Raw genomic sequence first — 17,859 nt, forward strand, 5'->3', positions numbered from 1 at the left:
TGGAAGGAATGATTAACTTATGCACACTTAAACATCCGGTGGGAATCACTCTTCTGGCATTCGCTCCATGCAGCTGCCAAATGCAGTTGGCGCTTACATTCAAATATTTGTTTTTAATGTTGTTGGGGGCCGATTTCTCCTCTCAGTTGCACCAGTGTGACACTACTGTACTAGTTAATATAGCCTCCAGTTCAGAAAAGCTCCTTCAGTGGGAGCTGTACCAGTGTCATGGAGAACATGCGACCGCCCCCCCTCCTCCACTCCCTGCTGCGTACATACAATTTAAAGTTAAGTCCTGCAGCTTCCCCTTTGCTTGGCCCCACCTCTGAATTCTCAGTATTTTCTCTCCCCATTTCCTTTCCTTTGCTTTCCCCAAACTTGTCTGTATTCTGGGTCCAAATCCAAATCTCTTTACTCAGGCTGAATTCCCACTGAAATCAATGAGTTTGGTGTGAACAAGGACTGATTAAAAACCAAGGGTCAATTCTGTTGTTAAGCTGGTGTAAATCTGGAGTAAGAACATTTAAAGTCAATGGATTTACTCAGTTTACACTGGTGTAATATGAACCGGAATGTGACCCACTGATTGAAATGGAAGTTGCATGCAGTCAGTGGTAGAATTTTCTTTTAAGAAGAGGGGAGACAAAAATAGCCTTGATCAGGTTTAAAATACTTCAAATAAGAGAAAACTGCAATAGCAGGAAATACACAGTAAGGTGAGATCAGATCTGAATGAGAAGAGAGTTGCAAAGAAAAACGAGGGAGAGGAAAATGTGTGCAACACTTCTCCTGTGTGAACCGCTGCTATATTTGATCTAATGTCGTAGAGCCATATTGTGCATTACCTCTTAAGCAGAGTTAATGAAGCAGTAAAGAGTTTTGCTTAAATATGAATGGCATAGTCTTGTCTGTGGTATGGAAAAATGAATGCTGGTAACAAAACCAAAACCACATGTTGTGCTGTTTGTGTACTGTGAAATGACCATAGTGTTTTTCCTTGCAGACTGGGTCCAGCCTGTGGCCTTCAGGGATTCTTAAAGCTTGTTGAAATTCTTGCAGCATTTCCATCTCTTCAGCACTTAGAGTGAGTGATTTTTTTTTCTCCAACTGTCCATGGATAGTGGTGGGTGGAACTTAACCATAAACAGCCTCCAGGCAAACACTGTTGGTTTTTTTTTCTGCTCTAAAATAGGTAACCTTACAAACTGAGGTATGGTTTGTTTGGATAGAGTAGCAGCCTGTACATCAAGGCTTCTCAGTTCTTCTACTGGCACTGCCAAACAGATCCACTGTGTCTTTGGACAGATCCCATAACCTATCTGACCCTCAGTGTTCCTCTCTGCAAAGTGGATATAATCTACCTATCTTGCTGAGTGGTTGTGAGGTGCCATTAGTTACCATGCATACGCTGAATGAGATCCTTCGTTAGGGTGACCATATGTCCCGATAAAATCGGGACCGTCATGATATTTAGGTGTTTGTTTCGCGTCCCGACCGATCTTTGGTTGGTACACAATTTGTCCCGATATTTCGTTCCGCCGGCAGCACTCAGCGTTTTTTTTTTTTTTCTGCACAGCACTCGCCCCCCCTCGCCCTCCATGTTTCTCGATATTTTCTCCCTCTCATCTGGTCACCCTATCCTTGGTTGAAAATGCTATATACATTGTAAATTAATAGGAATGTGTGTGTATTGAATGATTACCAGAGCCAAATAAATTATTATCAAAGGAACATAAAAGCACCCGGTATCGCCACCATTTTTAGCGTATCTGAAAAACAGCAAAATATTATCTTAAAATTTAAAAATAACAACAGACTACACTGCCTAAGTGACTATATACTGAGGTCCAAACAGAGCCAGGAACCCTTTCATTCTAACTAGAGCAGTGCAGAGGATGAAATTCCATTCAGTGAAGGATTTTGAGATTTCAAAATTTGGTTTTGTTACAAATCATAATGAAAACTAAGAATTTCAAAGTTCTCTGAAAGAAAATGCAGAAAAAAAATATTTTGAGTCAATTGAAACATTTCATTCTGACAAAATCCAGATGTCTAAATTTAGACTTTTGTGCAGTATATTATGTTGTTATATAATTCAATTAAAAATAAAACTATTTGAAACAGTCATTTTAAAATGAAAAATTGAAAGGTTTCATTCCAAAAATGTTAAAGCAGGATATTTTGACATTCTTAGAAATTTTTCTGGTTTTCTTCCAAAACAAAATTCTCGAAAAATCAACCCGATTTCATGAAGTGTTTAGATTGCAAAAGAACTGCATGTTCTGCCCAGCTCTAGTTCTAATCCCAGCTCGACGCTAACTTCCTCTGTGGGCTTGAGGAAAATCACTCTGAGCCTGAGGCTGTAAACACTGCTTGTGGGACTGATTATTAATCACACACAGTTCCAATTAAATCAGTGGGGTTGCACCACTGTAGCAAAGAACATGGCTGATCACTGCAATGACTATTGGAAATACTGTAATTCTAACTATTCGGCAGCAGAAGCAGAACTGGAGCTTCAGGTTGATAGGGTGTTTTTTGTTTTGTTTTGTGGCCACAGCTAACTTTGCTGTTGAATCTCTGCCTTGTAGAGGAGCCCTGACAAAACCTCCTCTTGTTTTTCATTGTTGGTACCAAGAGCCTCTTAAGATGCTTTCAGATTGATGGCTGTGATCTCCATAATTTCTTTCAGTTTTAAGCTCTGCTTGGAAGAGGATCATGACTGCTTTAGCACTAAGGGAGCAATTAACATGCTTTGTGCTGAAGCCACTGGTCATGCTTTTCTTTTCCTTTTCTGGAAGAGATGATCTATGCATGGATATATACTGTTAGCTATTTCTTAATTATACTATGACAACACACTTTTGCCCTATGTTTTTACCCATTCCTTTATCATGAACAAAAAAATAGCTGTTTATAACTGAACCTTCAATACTTCCCTCTCACACTGAGGTCAAGCCAACTATCTCCAGATATTTAAGCTCCTTTGAACAGGAAACAAAATAGCATAGAGACAAAGGGCAATATTCTACCATAGATTATCACTCTGAACTGTCCACTGCTTTTTATGGGGCATTCCATGAGATGATGGATGGCAACATAATAGCCCACAGGATCCTGCCTTACTGGCTCAGCTCATTATCCCATTATGGCCCAGAACCTACTTTATCAGTGGCCATTCTCTGATGTTTCAGGAAAGGCAAGCACAATTCAAATGGGTTCCTGCTCCATGGCTCCCAGTGTGGTCTATAAGATTAGGAGGGGGAGTATGGCCTCAAATCCAGACTCCTAAAATTAGGGTGGCCATATTTTACCAAAGGGAAAATGGGACACCCCACAGGGCCAGCCCAAGGCCCCCATCTCCTCCCTGCATATGGGGTGGTCTGAGCCCCCCTGCCATCTACCTGAATGGGGCCAGCCTGAGGCTTCCCTCCACTCGTGGGGTCAGTCTGAGCCCTCCCTGAACTTCCCACCCACATGGGGCCAGCCCAAGATCCTCCCCATCCCCTGGCACGTGGGGCCAGCCTGAGCCTGCCCTGCCACCCACCTGCATGGGGCCAGCCCAAGGCCTCCTTCTCTGCCCCTGGTGCATGGGGCCAACCCAATACCCCCTGCCACTCGCCTGTGCGGGGCCAGTCAGGCCAGAGCTGCTCTTGAGCTCTCCCTCCTGCATGGGGCTGGCCTAGCATTGCCGCACGCCTCCCCCACTCTGAGTTCCTCCACATCCTGCTAGGGGTCGCACCCCACTTTTTTGGCAAACTTTGCATTTGTCCCGTTTGCCAAAAAAAGTCGGGACAGGACTTAAAAAAGGGACTGTCCTGGCCAAAATGGGCCATATGGTCCCCCACCTAAAATCTCTTCCACCAGAAGGAAGTGCAGTGAGAAGATGTTCAGTTTTTCTCCTCCCTAATCCAGGAGAGGAAGCAGTGAAGATGTTTGTTATAGCACCATTTTTTTTTCTGTACATGTAGGGAGGAAACTCAGTTGGGACACAACTATTTTATAACTGTTTTAACAATGTTCCTTTTGTAATGTAAGTGGGGCATTAAGTGCTACCATTTGCATATCAAAGGAAGTGGATCATGTAGTTCTATTCTTTAAAATCTTCTTAGGCTCTGAGTTTGGAAAGCAAAGAGAGCTGCTTATTAGAAGAGCTTGAATATGCACGATTGCTCTTACCCAGGGCTTAAATTCTTATAGAGTATTTCCCGTAGCATCTCCCCTCCCCCCAACATGTTATAAAAACTCCACAGGGTTTGAAAATATTTACCAGGCCTCCACTCCAGACAGCTCCGGCTGAATTTAAGTCCTGCACTTACCTGATTCCCTGGGTCCATTATAAAGAAGTAGCCAATCAAATTTATGAGCAGATATCTTAGATGGTCAATGGACAGGAAATAGTTAAAAGGAAACCTAGTAATGTCTTGCTTTGTGGTCCTGCAGCTTGGATGCTCTGAGTGAAAATGAAATAGGAGATGAAGGAACAAAAAGTCTCTGTGAAGTATTGTCTGAGCTGACATCACTGGAAACGTTGAAGTAAGTTGCAAGGTTAACAGTGCCAACTTCTGGGAGCCAGGAAAGAGAAATAGGCTAATCCTATGGCACTCAGAGTTGGGATTGTGGTTTGAGGCTTCCTAATTCCGTTTCAAGGCAAGCAGTTAATTTTTCCCAATTTTGCCTTGTTCATAGAACATCAATTCTTTTACAAGAACTACGGAGAAATATATCAAATGCACAGTAAATATTAAGAGAAATTTCTTAATGTCTGATCCTGCCATTGCTCCAGATGTGAAATACCCATTGAAGGCAGTGGTGACTTTGAGTGTGGATGGATGGCAGGGTCTGACCTAATTAGCAAAATATATATTTTGTTCATCTAGATACATTAGGCATTGAAAATCACCAAGAGGAGATTTCAGGCTTTTGTTTTTCAGATAGGGTTAAATCCTCTATCTGGTTTATCAGCTTTCAAAACAAATATTGGTTAAGGTCCTCAGAACTGCTCCACATTGACCCAGTCTTCTCTGAGATAATCTTGAAGGACAACATCATCTTAAATGATTCTGGGATGGGAAAATGTCAGAGTATTGGTGGTTATAGTACAGTCTCATGTTACATCTCAGTGTCAAATTTTTAGAGCAACATGGAAAAAAATTACCCAACATTGTGATAACCTGGTTTAATAAACTCTATTAACAAGAACATCTTATTTGTACTAGCTTATCACAGAATAAGATAACAGATTTGGGTGCAGAACAACTAGCTACTGCTCTTCCTTCCTTATCCTCATTAAAGACACTTAGGTGAGTGTTTGTATTCTATTCTATTGCTTTGTATAAAGTGTCTCTGTGCCTTAGTTCAGAAGATAATGACTATACTTGGAATTAATAATGCCCACATACTGTAATGAATTCACTATGGGCTTGGAGCTTCAGGCCTTATTCATATGGTCAGTTCCACTGAAAGTGGTGGGACTGCTCCTTTGAGCAAGGGCTCCAGGACTGAGGCCTCTGTCTTGATAGTTCCTAAACACCAGCAGCACTGGATCTTATTTATTTGGGAGAAGATAAATGTAAAATTTAATCTGATATGGAGATACAAGTGCCTAACGTAGCAATATGTACCAAGAGGGACATTGCTTTTAAACCATACACAGAGCTCCCCACTGATCAATAGTTCTGCACATGGAACTGCTAACCAGGGCCCCAATCCTGTGACAAGCTTTGCAGGGATCTAGTCAGCAGAATCAAGGTCTAGATCACTGAACTACACCTAACAGGCTAGGACTTGACTCAGGGTATGTGGTTCATCTAGCCCAGTATCCTGCCTGACATGGGCCAGAATTAAATGCTTCAGAGCAGGGGCGGGCAAACTTTTGGGGAGGAGGGCTGCATCGGGTTTTAGAAATAGTATGGAGGGCCGGTTAGGAGAGGGGGTTGTGGCCCCTATCACCCTCCCCCCCCAGGACTCCTGCCCCATCCAACCCTCTCTGTTCCCTGATGGCCCCCACGGGACCCCTGTCCCATCCACCCCCTCCCTGTCCCCTGACTTCCCTGGGAACCCCTGCCCCTGACTGCCCCCCGCAACCCCCATCCAAGCCCTCCTCTCATTCCTGACTGCCCCTGGGGACCCCTGCTCCCATTCAACCCCCCTGTTCCCTGCCCTCTGACCACCCAGACCCCTATCCACACCCCTGCCCCTTGCCCCCTCCCCGAACTCCCCTGCCCTCTATCCAACTCCCCCTGCCCCCTTACCGCGGTGCCTGGAGCACCGGTGGCTGGTGGTGCTACAGCTGTGCTGCCCAGCTGGAGCCAGCCACGCCGTTGCCACTGCGCAGCACGGAGCACTGGATCAGGCTGGGCTTAGAAGCTCGCAGCCCCGCAGCCCAGAGCATTGAGCCGGTGGTGGAGCAAGCTGAGGCTGCAGGGGAGGGGGGACAGCAGGGGAGGGGCTGGGGGCTAGCCTCCACGGCTGGGAGCTCAGGGGCCAGGCAGGAGGATCGGCCGGCCCGCGGGCCATAGTTTGCCCACCTCTGCTTCAGAGGAAGGCACAATAAACCCTACAGTTCAATTATGGAATAATTTGCTTCTAAGGGAAGCTTCTTCCTAACCCTTGTGCCCTGAAGCATAAAGATTTAGCCTCTGCAGGTTTTTAAATCATATCTAATATAGCCAACGATGTTCTCGTTATCTGTTTAAATGTCTAATCCTATTTTTGATTTATGTTTGTAAACTGAATAAGGGGAATACCTGGCTCTCAATAGGACTGTCATTTGATATTTAAAATGTCTTGAAACCATAATCTACAGAATGGTTGCAAATTAATAAGAATTAATCATACCCTAATATGTACCTGTCATGTTTGGAATTCTTTTCTTTAACTTACTAGTGAGCATTTTGCTTTATTTAATGGTGTTCCTGCTGTCTGTATTTTCTGCAGTTTGTACAATAACTACATTTGTGATGCTGGAGCGGAAAATATAGCAAAAATACTTCCTGCAATGGCATCTTTGAGGGTGCTACAGTAAGTATCAAATCTTCAGAAAGGATAAAGGGGAAAAAAGCTTGCTTGGATGCTATTAAAATCTGATCTTGTAGATTAATATTTTATTGCTGTTACCATCAGCTGAGGAGTTTCAAATGCTTGGAAACTGGGAATTTGCACCCCTGTGTTTGTGGGAATGGAGAGAAGAGGGGAAGGAGAGAATTGAGGGGGAATAACTGGGAAAGCTTTGTGGTGGCAGGTTGGGATAGGAAGAGAAAACCCAGGGGACAATGAATAGGACATAAGCTTGGGGGTTGGTTACAAGATGGAACCTAATAAAGCATTAGTATTTATGGTTAAGCCTGAAAGACAATTCTGCTCCCCCTTTCAAAACATAAACAGTTCTTACCCACTACAAACAGTGATAGCCACAGGATTTTGAGAAGGCCAGTGAGATTCTTAAGGGCACTACAGCTTATCTGATTCATTTGTTTTATTTAAAAAAAAAAGAGCAGGAAAGCTATATACCTTCCCCAGTTTCCTTGGACAGGAGAAATGTGTGTGTGCTGGGTCCAGATGTAGTTATCAACAATTAGAAAGATTTAAGGGACCGTTGCAGATATAACTGTATGTCCAGGAGCCACTAAGCCACACAGAATCTGAAGGGATTTGAGGTGACTTCATAGCACTTCAGATGCTTTATAATTAACCGTGTAGCATGTCACAATTAATCCTGCCAGTACTAGATTCCTAAAATCAGGAAGAAAGGAACCTAGTGGGTTGGAGGTGGAGGTGGGACTTTCCAGGCCTTACAAGCCAACTTTAGATGGGAGAACAGAGTAGAAGATTGAGTTTGGGATGGGAGAAAAGTGGTAGAAGAAGGTGGAACATTAGGAGGATGGAGAACTTGTGTGGACTGACGGGATGATGGCTCAGGAGATTGACTGTCTTAATCAAGGACCAGATGGCAACCTGGGTTTTCCTTTGAGGACTAATTGTTATTGTTTTTTAATTAATCCCCATATCTCCTTTTATCTCAAGGATGATGTTTGATTACTGTGATGGTTAGTGTGTCCTAGACTAACAGCCACCAAATGTGTTTTTGCCTTCAGTGTTCAGTGTAACAAGATAACTGATGCCGGAGCCCAGAAGCTGACTGATAGCCTCAGAAAATGCCCCCACATCAAGAGTGTGGCGTAAGTCTCTGGACTGTGTCGTTGTAGCTTAGATCTAGAAACTGGGTTGGGATTTGTTCTGATGCTGGTTAATGGATTCGCCAGATTTGCAACAGGAACCAAAAATATCACTAGTCCAAAAGTAGCAACTGACATGACAGAAATGTCTGTCACTGCACTCTGTTGGTTCTAACCCCTTCTGTGACAACAAGGGCTAGCCTGTGCCATTTACACAGCTTGCATAGAGCTTCCCACCATGCAGGTTTCTCCCCACAATGTACCTGACCTGCTCTGTGGGCTGGGATGGGGGAGATGTGGCCCCACCTCCTGCCTAATGGGGCCATTCTGCATTCTAGGGTTCTTCCCGACCCCAAAGGGACACAAGGGGAGGCAGATGTTCCACAGTCACAGCCTGGCCCCAAGTGTCTGTACATGGGAACGTACCTCAAAACGCCAACAGCGAGCATAAGCGCTATAATCTGAGAGGCTAAATACCATTGTTTGATTTGACAGCATAGTTCAAGTACAACATTTTGATAGCGATGATTTCATATGAAGGGTAACAGGCTTTCGAGGGGAAGTGTGTGAGGACAGTAAACCTTTACTCTTCCATTTGGGAACTGCATGCCACTGGTGTTAGAAAGTAAAGGTTTAATGTCCTCAGACACTTCCCCTCAACCAGGGCCGGCTTTAGGAAGTGTGGGGCCCAATTCGAACAGTTTCGATGGGGCCCTGGCAGGGATAACTAAAAAACACGTTAAAAAAAAAACACATGGGGCTTGTACTGACCGGGTGGTGCTCCGAGTCTTCAGTGGCACTTCGGCGGCGGGTCCTTCACTCGCTCTGGGTCTTCGGCGGCACTGAAGGACCCGCCGCCGAAGTGCTGTTGAAGACCCAGAGCGAGCGAAGGACCCACCGCCGAAGTGCCACCGAAGACCCGGAATGCCGCCAGGTGAGTAAAAATTAAAAAGGCGCCTGTAGCCAGGGAAGGGATTCTCACTGGGCGTCGGGCCCTTTTAGGCGCGGGGCCCGATTCGAGGGAATTGGTGGAATAGGCCTAAAGCCGGCCCTGCCCTCAACAGCTTGTTACACTTCATATGAAATCATCACTATTAAAATGTTTTATTTGAACTCTGCTGTCAAATCAGACAATGACATTTAGCTTCATTTTCCTTCATGTGGCACTGACTGGATTTACATTTCTATACTCACTTCCAGAGCTTAATACCAGGCTTAAAAAACATGGCAAACAGCGTTTAGTTCACAGGCCCAAGAAAACTGTGCTAATGCCAGTCTGACACAGGCTTCATCTAGGACAGAGGTGGGCAAACTATGGCCTGCAAGCCACATCTGGCCCGCGGGACCCTCCTTCCTGGCCCCTGAGCTCCTGGCCCAAGAGGCTAGCCACCAGCCCCTCCCCTGCTATCCCCCCTCCCCTGAAGCCTCAGCTCGCCCTGCTGCCGGCGCAGTGCTCTGGGCGGCGAGCTGCGAGCTTCTGGGGCAGCGCAGCTGCAGGGCCTGGCCTGACCCGATGCTCTGTGCTGCACGGTGATGACGGCATGGCTGGATAGAGGGCAGGGGAATTCTGGGTGGTGGTCGGGGTCGGGGGTGTGGATAGGGGTCGGGGGAACAGGGGGTTGAATAGGGGCATAGGTCCCGGGGGGGCTGTCAGAAATGAGAGGAGGGGTTGGATGGGGTGGCAGGGGGCAGTCAGGGGTGGGGATTCCGTGGGAGGTCCGGGGACAGGGAACAGAGGGGGTTGGATGGGGCAGGAATCCGGGGGGGGGGGCCAGGCCACAACCCCCTCCCCTAACCGGCCCTCCATACAATTTCCAAAACCTGATGTGGCCCTCAGGCCAAAAAGTTTGCCCACCCCGATCTAGGAGCTGCCAACAAAACAAAGGAATGAAACTTTTTTTAAAAGCGCGATGTCTGATGCTGAAATGCCTAGTCAAAGCCTGCGTTTTAAAAGGCACTGCCAAGGGTTGTTGGGCGATGGCATTAACTTACCTGGGCAGCTATGCTGGAAAGCAGCTCTTGCATCAGGGATTGTAGCTACATAACTAACTTTAAACTGGCCTTTGCTACAGCACTAACAAATGGACTTATTAGAACTTGAATCTTAAACAAATCTGCCCTTATAATAGCTAGAGAAGGGATATTAACCTGGATCCAAACACTCCTATCTGGGGAAATGCATGTCTGAAACCGAACTTTGTGGCTCAGGTCCATTGCTGATAACCAGGGCCAGACCCCAGCGCGCCAAGCACGCGCTTGGGGCGGCGTCCCGCGGGCATGCCTGCGGAAGGTCCGCTGGTCCCGCGGCACCGGTGGACTTCCCGCAGATGTGCCTGCGGAGGGGCCGCTGGTCCCGCGGCTCCGGTGGAGCATCTGCAGGCGTGCCTGCGGGAGGTCCACCAGAGCCGCGGGACCAGTGGACCCTCCGCAGGCACGTCTGCGAGAGGTCCACCGGCACCGCGGGACCGGCGACCGGCAGAGCGCCTCCCATGGCGTGCCGCCCTGCTTGGGGCGGCGGAAATCCTAGAGCCGCCCCTGCTGATAACAGCATTCAAGCTAAGGGTTTGTTCACACTAAAAATACATGCTCTCTGATGTAAGAGCTACAGTATAGGACAACTCTCATGACAGTTAATTATAAGACCTGCTAGCCTTGTCACTGCCCTTTTTATGATGGGTTTCTAGTGTCCTCCTCCCTATGTCCTATCTCCACTCAGGATCCCCAGGCTCACCAGAACAGGGAGAAATGAACTCCTCTGGACTAGTGCTATTGGATGTAATGGGGATTTATACAATTCTTTCTTGGGATGAAATCAGTGGGATTCTATAGGAATTGTGCTAAAATCCTGTACAAATATAGAAAGCACTTTCCGCTAAACCATTCAGTAGAATTCTATAGCAGGGATGTAGTTGTCTGGTCAATTCTATAAACAGGACACTCCAAACAAACAATTGAAGAGTTACCATTTTCAGATGTACTCTAGCCTTTTCCTTTCACCTTCTTCTGTGCTTTTGTGGCACTCTGTATGCTCCTTCTCACTGACTGCTGCCCCCCACCTCTCCCCTAACAATAGGGGGGCTGTTAACTAAGGGACGGAATTAGAGAGTAACCCGGTTGCAGCTTGCTCATTGCATTGTATTCTAGCTGACTTTGCATATGTTAATACTTCACATTACATCATTTTTTGTGGCATGTGAGGCTGCCAGTTCTGAAAGGCAGGTGGATGGACAACCCCTTTTGATCGCTGGCCAATGCTCTGGGGCAGTGGAGCTGTCAGTTCCGACAAACACTGAGGGTCAGGGTTTTTGGTGGGAACTCAGCACTGCTCCCAGAGGGGTGAACGTAACTCATTTTATGACCTGAGTCACAGAGGAGTCTCTGATTGAATGGTTTTCCCTTCTTCTCTTTCTTCCACTGAAAAAAATATAGGTCTGTGGTCCTTAGAATAAAAAGGAGGGTGGGACGAAATGTAACAACTTTAAATATGTTTGAAAAGGAAAGGCAGCTGTTGCAGAGAAATAGTGATGAAAGTTTGCAATTTAAAAATTCTGCTAATTTTTTGTTTTCCTTTTTAATTCACTCTCTCTTAGGATGTGGAATCCTACTATTCCCTATGGAGTTCTTGAGCACCTTCAACAGTTAGATTCTAGAATCAGTTTGCTGTAGAATCAGCTGATCCTGTGAAGGTAGCCGAACTATTTTATTTTTTTAACCCTGTAATCTGGACACTCTGAGGAGTTGGTTATTAAGAGGCTCATAGGATTGGGATAGGGACATTAGTGGAGCAGGGTTGCAACAATTAGTGCCCTGAGAGGCAAGAGTCCTTTTTGATGAGGGTGAGAAAAGGCAATGTTTTATGGGAGTACTGTTGGTTTTCATGGATATGGGGAAAGGGATCAGCTTTATTGCCAAGATCCTTGTTCTCCCCAGTGAACCGAAGGGAAGCCCTGCTGTGGGGAAAAAACCCCAAAGAACAAATGATAGGAAAGCCAGTAACTGGCTGGTAGTCACAATGGAACATACAAAGTTTGAGAGAAGAGTCTGTCAACATGTAAAGATTTGAGCTATTTCCTGTTATGCCTTGGAAAAAAACTTATCTGCATTTGAAATTGGCACTCACATGGTTGCCAAACCCCTCCTCCATGTTGCTGTCTAGTTAGAGATTCTGGAAGATCTTCTGAACACCATGCAACACATGCACTGTACTGCTGCTCTGATCCACCCAGAGGTTTTCACCAAGCCACATGCTCCCAGGATTGCTCCAGAAACACAATGGGCATTCCCAAAATCCTTACACAGGCAAAGTTGCTTCTTAGGCAAAGTCATCACTGATTCCTCCCATTTGGTTTGAGGTGAGAATCTCAGGATTAGGTCCACTGTGTAGTTTGTATTCTTTCAAAATGTTGCCTTACAAAGTGGGAACTTTGCCACCGACTGACAGCCTAAATTTTCCAGTTCTACAAACATGTTTAGAAAAAACGTTCACAGTATTTTCCACTGTTTCCTTTCGTGCTTGGATAAAAAGCAGAGCATCTGGAGTGGGAATCCAAAGTGGTTTGGAAAGTGACGGGGGGGAGTGATTTGACAAGAGACGACTTGATCATATCTAGTCAGTCCCTTTTTCCCTTCTCAATCCAGTTTGTGGCTGGGAGGCAATGTGGATTCAGGCTGTAAATCTTAATCCTAGGTGGTTTCTATGAAAGTATCCTGTGGGCATCTCTGATATTGTATGGAATAGTAGTAGCACAGTTAACACTTTACTCAACATCATGCTGCAGGAAGCATATATGCTCTTAGCCAAGCATGGTATATTCAGCATCTTCCACTCATCCTCCTGAGTTCCCAGACCTGCTCAGAGCACAAAAGCTTTATGCATTCTGGTCATTGAATGGCCCTCCTTGTTCTCCACTGCATGCTATTATTAGACACTGTGATTTTTAGTGTTTTCAGAGACTGTAAATCAAGACTCTGAAGTGTAAGCAGTTTGCAGACTCTGATTCCACAGTTTGTTTGCCCAGTTCCCTGGCAATAAATTTGCAAGCCATTTTAGAGCTGATTCTGATCTTGCATACACTGAATTAAATCAGAATTACAACCCTACTGATGTCGGTGTCACTGACACCAGTTACTTTTGATTTCATGGAGATGAACATTGGTGATGAAGCTGAAGGGCACAGAACTAATATTGTGCTTTCATCATTTTCACAGGTAATGTTAAGAGGAGGTGAAATTATTACTGAATTTCCCCATCTTGTTTGCTGCTTTATGAATGAGGAAAAAACGTAGCAACTACACTGGCTTTCCTGAGAGCTACAGAATGGAAAGTTACACTGGAGCTTCTGAGGACAGTTGAAAAGAGCAGAGATCCAAATGCTCATACTGTAGTTAAGCAGGTCCATTCAAATGCTATTCAAATGGACTGATTCTGCTCCCCTTGAACAAGCCATTAAGAGTTATGTAGGCTGAAGCTTCACAGGTGTAAAGAAGACCACGCTACAGAGGTCACCATTAAAAATAATCAGAGGTTGCTTCCGTAATATAAAACTGTATAATAACCACACTTCCCACACAGTGTGATGGAATTAAGTCTATGGGAACAGTGGCATATAGCTGTGGATTCTTTTTTGTGATGCCCACTGTATCTGAAACTGCAGCTGGCATGGTGAGATTGAACGATCAAAGTCCAGTGTTGGAGTTTTCACATGCAAATCTCCATTGTAAGCACTAGGATTTAGAACATTAGCAAGATTGCTCAGCCTAAAGATGGAAGCATACTGATGTAGGGGCATGAAAATCCCGGCATATTTACCCAATCCTATGAATTTACAGGTGGCACTTATCAGCATTTTTGTCAAATGTTACACTAATCACATCTGCAGTGATAATGTTGCTTTCTTATGGTGTTTCATCCAAATCTGTTATTCACTTATTGTTGATGTAGAGCCCTTTAAATAAGATGACAAAGGAAAAAATTACAGGGAAAGGTGAAATTAAAGGTAGAAAATGTGAATGATTTTTAACAAAAGAGCTTCACAGAAATCCACATACATTTAAAAGGGTTCAATCTGCTGCACAGAAATCCTGAAAAATGACTCTAGAAATATGCAATCAGATTTTTAACTGGTCTTAAATGAGATCTGAAAACTGACGTATCTGAATGAATGGAAAGTTTGTTTGAACTGACCGTGAGGAATTTACAGAAAAACCTGAGGGCCCAAATCATCAACACAAAATACATGTCAAATTACACACAATGCTTTTGTGAAGCAAAAGATTTGAAATTGAAAGTTTTGATTTTGAAAATGAATATGTATTCTCTTTCCTATTCATGTTCAGGAACTGGATTCAGGGTTCTGTGATGTCTCACTTACCCTTCCCAACACGATAGTTGAAACAGACTGTTCAACAATCTCAACTTCAACATGAAATCACAACTTCACATTGTTTCATAGAGCACATTTACAGAGTCTCAAAGAACCAGGCATGCTAGACAACCCAATTTCAGTATATCAGCACATTTAGCTGCTAGCCTCTGTATATAATGATCCAAATTCTGATCCTACTGAATTGAGTGGCGAGACGTTGATTTCCTGTTTATTTTAGTTTGCCCGTATGATATTGGAGGGATTTTATGGTTTTCTAGAGACAAGTGTCAGGACAGGCATAATGATTTCCTGTGCAAAGGACTGGAAATGGGAAAAATGAGATTAAATGGGAGAAGCTGGAGATGACTTTATATACTCCAAAAATTGTAAGGCTAGATTCTTGCACCTCATTCTGGTGTTGCAAAGTAGCTCAAAGCTAGCTCAACCAGCTGCTGAAAACTAGCTGAATCAGCTACTTGAAAATTTCCCCTTGGTAAGAGGAATCCCAGAATGGCATAGAGACTCCACCATCTCCCTTGGATGTAGGGACCAAAGTACAGCTGCATTCCAGCTATTCCTGGCTGCTGGAACAGCCCCTGGAGGTCAAAGGTAGCCAGGTATAGGCTACTCTAATTTAATCTGATGACAAGTCCTTTGCAGACCCCAAATTCTAGGACAGGTCCCAGTGGCTGTACATAGTTACCCATCTGGGCTAATGTTTCTCATTGGAATAGCTTTCCCACACTGTCACACATTGATTGGCTGATTCCAGCCATGTGCAAAACACTTGAGGCAATGCATCTTCCTGTTGAACTTGAAAGGTTAGTGAGACAGTCATCTGCTCAGGAGCAACCACAGAACCCTGGTCTCTGCTGGCTTCTGAAACACACTCATATGTTCTCATTCCTTTGTCTAAAGGCAACCCACCTTGAGATGAGCCTTCAAGTTCTTTCCAACAACTTATGTCTTTCTGCTGACATTTCTCTGTTTCGAGAATCTCTTCAGAGGGGACGAAGAGAGGACCAAATAAAGAAAAGGGGTAATGGAGGATTGAACCAGCTTTAAAAAAGGGGATGGAGGGTGGGAGAAGACCAGCTAAATGGAGGTAACGGTGAGAGGGAGACAGGGCTGGGGGTGGAGGAAGATGGAATCCAGGTGATTATGTTTGTAGTGGAAAAGGAGCCATTTTCTTCATTTTGTGCCAGGCTTTTAAACACCTGACAGGACAGGGGGAAAACTCTCTGAAAATAAACAACAACCTATCCCTGCTGCCCTTCCCCATTTCATCTTCATGAATGGTTTTATAGTCTTGGGCCAACTCCTGCATGTAAAATTCCCACCAATACCCGCAGACGTTCTGGAGTGCACATTGGTGGCAGCCCTATAAATTGTCTTTTCTTAACAAAGTTGTGGCATGGGACAATGGATACTATTTTAGGGCCATATTTTGCAACCCCTCCTCACAGCAAGTTATGGAAAGATCTTACTAAACAGTTAGTGAGATAACTGAATGTTACGGAGCTTTTACACTGGATTGTATAAAACGTTTCTTAGCTGCACTGGTATGTTCCTTTAATGCGTCTGAGTCATGTAAAGATAATGTATAGTTTGTATAAACTCAGATGCAATTTCTTTGTGTATTTTGTTTGTAAACTTTTTTAAATTTAATAAAATTGCACATTCTTTTTACAGTAACTATTTCATTTGCTAAATAGTTTTGATGTTCTGTTTAAAAGTTACTCAGTTCTCTGTTGGTTCCCAGTTGCAATGTCAGGCTCAGGACTTCCATCGCCTCAGCCAATGGAAAGCTGAGCAATGCCTGAAGTCCTTTAAAGATCTGGGCCTAAATCCACTGTAGGGAATAATCATGAACTGACAAAAGGATGGCCAAGATAAGCTAATAGATATTCCCCTTGCTTTATCGTCAATGAAACACTGACCCAGAGGCTGCATCTTAAAGTGGTGTCAGGATTATCAGCCAAGAATGGGGTCAAGATCTACAGCCCCCTCTTTGGTGTTCCATGAAAATACACTTCTTAGATTTATTGCCCGAGGGCTTTTAGTGACTGCCGGAACCTCTGTGTGGTAAGTAGGAGGTACATAAGCAGCAGATACATCATTCTCAAACCTGAACAAAGACTGAACTGATTTAATACTTCCTGTGTTTAGACTACCAGCGAATGGACATTTGAGCAGGAGCTCAGCAATTCTAAAATTTGGCCCCCTTTATATCGGTGCCCACATACAGAGTAGCTGCCTAAATCGAGGTCTCCACCGTTGAACATTTTGGCTAAAGTGATTTGCCTAAGATCGGACAAGTCAGGGACTGTCTAGCAAAGAACACAGCTCTCAGCACTCAGCCACCCTGCTATGACCATGTTGGCCGTCCCCAACAAGGACCCACGCCTGTGAAGTGCGGAGTAGCTTGTCTGACTTACTCTGCCTCTTGCAGGAGCAGTCACTAGCCTTGAAAGCTTTGTTCATGGCACAAAAGACTGGGGACTGGGAGTGACCTACTGCTTCACTTTGCTGGAGAGTTCAAATATGTGATGGAAGTGCAAGCGTGCCCAGGGCAGGGGAAAAACAGCCTTCGACAAGCATGCTGATTGGTTCATGGGGAACTGTAGTATCAGCCCACATTGTCCTGACTGGCTTTGAAAGGCTGAGATGGGTGCAAAGTAAATGCACACTTGGCTGTCTGCTGAGGAAAGAAATATTATCAATTCTAATAGCAATAGCATATAGGAAGTGTGAAAAAATACGTCAATTCTGTTGTGGTAGCAATGCTCTTGCAGTACATCAACCTGGCTTAGGGGTTGATTTTGCTGTCCACAGTGTTTTATTTTGGAGAAATGAAACTGTTCAGCCTTCAGCCCTCATTAGAATAAAAGGGCTTGTTTGCATGGCCTGGCAGTTTGCACTACAGGGGTGTGAACTGCAGCATGCACTAGCTAGTTCACACTAAGGTGGTCCTGTTGGAAAGGGGACTATGTTAACGTGAACTAGGTACCTTGTAGTTTGCACTAGCAGGATTTTGCATGGGGCAGTTATGGTGCAACAGTTTAGTGTGAGCTGCAACTCCATGCCCCTGTAGTCCAAACTGCAGGGTCATGTAGACAAGCCCTAAATTAACCCAACCGATGTACCTTTTAGTTCGCACAAGCAGTGTCCAAATAGGGGAGCTATAGCACAGCATGCTAGTGCATCCTGCAGTTCACACCCCTGTAGTCCGAACTGCAGGGCCATGTAGACATATCAGGAGTAACACCTGCCTTTGCTAAAGTACCTTCCTCTCACAGCTTTGCTAATGCACTTCA

The 17,859-nt window shown here is 44.7% G+C and overlaps 1 protein-coding gene across 1 annotated transcript in view; it reads left to right on the forward strand.

Moving 5' to 3' along the window:
• The window catches only part of CIITA (class II major histocompatibility complex transactivator), a 58,919-nt gene extending 42,682 nt beyond the window's left edge, over positions 1 to 16,237 (forward strand). The window contains exons 16-22 of the mRNA XM_044979916.1: positions 1,004 to 1,084; positions 4,444 to 4,536; positions 5,220 to 5,303; positions 6,940 to 7,023; positions 8,097 to 8,180; positions 11,768 to 11,863; positions 13,386 to 16,237. Of these exons, the coding sequence (XP_044835851.1) occupies positions 1,004 to 1,084; positions 4,444 to 4,536; positions 5,220 to 5,303; positions 6,940 to 7,023; positions 8,097 to 8,180; positions 11,768 to 11,843 (502 nt within the window). The 3' untranslated portion in view covers positions 11,844 to 11,863; positions 13,386 to 16,237. The remainder of the gene's footprint in view (positions 1 to 1,003; positions 1,085 to 4,443; positions 4,537 to 5,219; positions 5,304 to 6,939; positions 7,024 to 8,096; positions 8,181 to 11,767; positions 11,864 to 13,385) is intronic.
• The last annotated feature ends 1,622 nt before the right edge of the window (positions 16,238 to 17,859 follow it).

Source organism: Mauremys mutica, chromosome 11 (genome assembly GCF_020497125.1).
Source record: "Mauremys mutica isolate MM-2020 ecotype Southern chromosome 11, ASM2049712v1, whole genome shotgun sequence".
Lineage (NCBI taxonomy): Eukaryota > Metazoa > Chordata > Testudines > Geoemydidae > Mauremys > Mauremys mutica.